The sequence below is a fragment of the Arachis hypogaea genome, chromosome 17, assembly GCF_003086295.3.
Source record: "Arachis hypogaea cultivar Tifrunner chromosome 17, arahy.Tifrunner.gnm2.J5K5, whole genome shotgun sequence".
NCBI lineage: Eukaryota > Viridiplantae > Streptophyta > Magnoliopsida > Fabales > Fabaceae > Arachis > Arachis hypogaea.
The window spans coordinates 121,434,602-121,437,459 of record NC_092052.1 but is presented as its reverse complement, the minus strand read 5'-3'; the positions used below and the strand labels follow the sequence as shown (position 1 = coordinate 121,437,459).

At 36.0% G+C, this 2,858-nt stretch overlaps 1 protein-coding gene across 1 annotated transcript; it reads left to right on the top strand.

Moving 5' to 3' along the window:
- Positions 1-1,281: 1,281 nt before the first annotated feature.
- LOC112763768 (uncharacterized) lies at positions 1,282-2,858 on the top strand. The gene is made up of 4 exons (XM_025809356.1): positions 1,282-1,425; positions 1,722-1,937; positions 2,258-2,359; positions 2,454-2,858. Exons 1-4 carry the CDS (start codon positions 1,282-1,284, stop codon positions 2,856-2,858), a joined length of 867 nt encoding a protein of 288 aa, XP_025665141.1.

Genomic DNA, 2,858 nt, shown 5'->3' with positions numbered 1-2,858 from the left:
CTTCTCCCTTTTTTTATCTCTAAAAATAAGCAAATTAAGTAGAGAGTAGGCATTAGTATTAGTGCAAGATTCATTTCATTAGTATCACTATATTAAGCTTGATTCTTGGCTTCTGATAACAAATAACTTTTCTCTTATTCGAGTGTTTTTACTTACTAGGTCAAGTATTAATTTGATATACATCTGCTTTTATTACACATTCAAATTCAATTGTAAACCAGTATTTAATCCTATCAGATAATAAGACTTGAACTAAGATTAAAACTAATTAATGTTTTTTATGTTAAACTAATTTAACTAGACTTAATTGATTAAAAACGTAAATAATTTAAAACAAAAAATAAATTCTAATATTCACTTTATCATGATGTATCATGGAATGTACCTTATAGTGTTCCATATAGATATTCATAATTTTTTATTCCCTAATATTGGGGCATAGTTTGTATTCTCTATTTGCTTTAAGGGTATTTTTATGTTGTGCTTGTCACATGTCTAGTAATATTATTTTCTGTCAAGGTTTGTAAGGATGCCTAGGAAACTACGGTACAACATTATACAAAAACCCTCGAAAGATGCTGGAACTGAAGAGACAACGGTTAGTGTTTGTGGTTAACATCTCTTGACGTAACCTTATGTGAAAATTAGTTATCCTTCAATTGCATCATTGAACCATGTTGTTAATTTTTCTACCGGCAAAATGATTAGTTTATGAATTAAATTAATTCTCAGTATTAATTCTTTCTCTAGAATTTAAATTCTAAATGCTTTTATATTGCCTTAAGGTTGGGTCCATGACTAGAGGAGCTCAGACATCACGTGAGCAACCACGTGATAGGGCTCCTCCGATTTCATCCTCAGCTAATAGAGCTCCAGCAACCTATATCAACGAACCGTTTCGTGCACTGCGCATCGATCATAAGATTGCGCAGTCGAGCAGTGCTGATGATCCTCAAACTCCCACAGAACAATTAGAGACTCGGCATCGCGCAGAAGTGGCGGATCATGAATTAGAGGATGAGGATTATGACCCAGAGGCGGATGAAGTTCCGTCGTTTGATGACCACATCGATGACTTGTTTGCTGCCCAAGACGGAAAACACAGAGATACAGATTTCTGAGAAGTTACTGTTATCGGTAAACTTTTTTTCATCCTAATTTCATAAACAGTTATCTTTAAAGTCCTTTACTTCTATTTTCCTTTTTTGCAATGATTAGATAGTAATTTTGTTTTCCATACACTTCTTAGAGGACGGCGTGAGAAAAGCTTCTAGGCTGAGCATGAGGAAGGCTATAGCGCTCCTTTCCAATACAAAGATAGTACTCCCATTTAAGAAAGAGCTGCAATCGATTGGTCAGACAGCTGGATTATTCAGTGGTTTCTTAGAAAGTTTGGGTGCGGATTATTCCCAATTCCCCATATCTGTAGAAAGTTGAAAGCATGTGAACAAAGCTAAGAAGGAACATGCTTACGACATGATTAAGGTACAACTTTAAGTTTCAACAATTTAAGCAATTTTAGTATTTGATTTTTTTTTGTAAGGGCTTTTGCATGGGTAAATTATATGGTTTGTAAAATTTTTGTATTTTGTTTTTCACATCATTATTTAAGCAATTCTCATTTATACGTAATTGGGACTGCTTGTACTGGATTTGAGTGTCATACTTTAACAATTTAAATTATTCTGTAATGGTTGTAGCATTTCTTCAACTAATTGCAGCGAGTCTTTCATTATGAGGACGATGCCAGAGGAAAAATAAAGCGCGATATTATGAAGAGGATAGGAAAGAACTGGAAGGATACAAGGCACCACTTGTATCATAGGTGTTACAAAGAAATAAGGATTTATGAGAAAAATCTTAAGCATTGCCCGAAAGGAATAGAAGAAAATGAATGGAAAAAGTTCATTGACTATCGCCAGAAGGAAGAAACAATGGTAAGCCTTGGTATATTTTATTATTTCCACAAAAATATACATGTGTATACATATTATTCCTCTTACATTTTATAATCAACATCTATCTTTCTCATTTACATTTGTTCTGTTATTTGTTCATAGAAAAAGTGTAAACAGAACGCTTTAAATCGGAGCAAGCAACTTTACACACATACTGGGGGCTCCAAAACATTGGCAAAAAAAAAAAAAAAGGCGAAGTGGTAATAAGTCAGAAGTCATCATTATTTATTAAGATTTTGATTAATCTTCCTGAGTATGTTGTTATTGTTTACTAAATTATGTCAATATCAACGATGTAGGAGAAAGAGCAAGGAAGGCGCGTTGGTAGAGGAGAGTTGTTTATCATGACTCACAAGAAAAAAGATGGCTCGTATATCCATCTCGATGCGCATGTTGTTAGTGTGAGTCATGTTTAAAAATTTCAAGCAACTTAGCTTACCGTATATATCGTGCTACTGTTAACTCATGCCTTTCCAATGTGTTTAATATTTGTAGGAAGCAATTTTGAATATTGAGAGGCAGGATGGATCCTCTAGGCACCTTTCACAAAATGATTCGCTAGCACAAGTTCTCGGAAAGGAGCACCCAGGACGAGTTCATGCCCTAAGTGCTGGACCATGTCCCACGCAAGTCTTTGGTAACGTTGCTGGACAACCGTCGAGTTCTGCAGGGCCCAATGAAGAGTACGAGAGGAGGATTGCGGAATTGACGGCTAAGCTAGAAGAAGAGCAGGCGAAGAGACAGTCGATACATAAGATCTTGGGATATCTAGTCCAACAGCAAGGAGGCAATTTGCCAGCTGAGGTTGCCACAGAGTTGGCTTTTTTGGGCGGTACACCGGACTCGTCAAGCGCAGGGCCATCTTCATCTGCCAATCACGACCCGCAACAAAAATTTTGA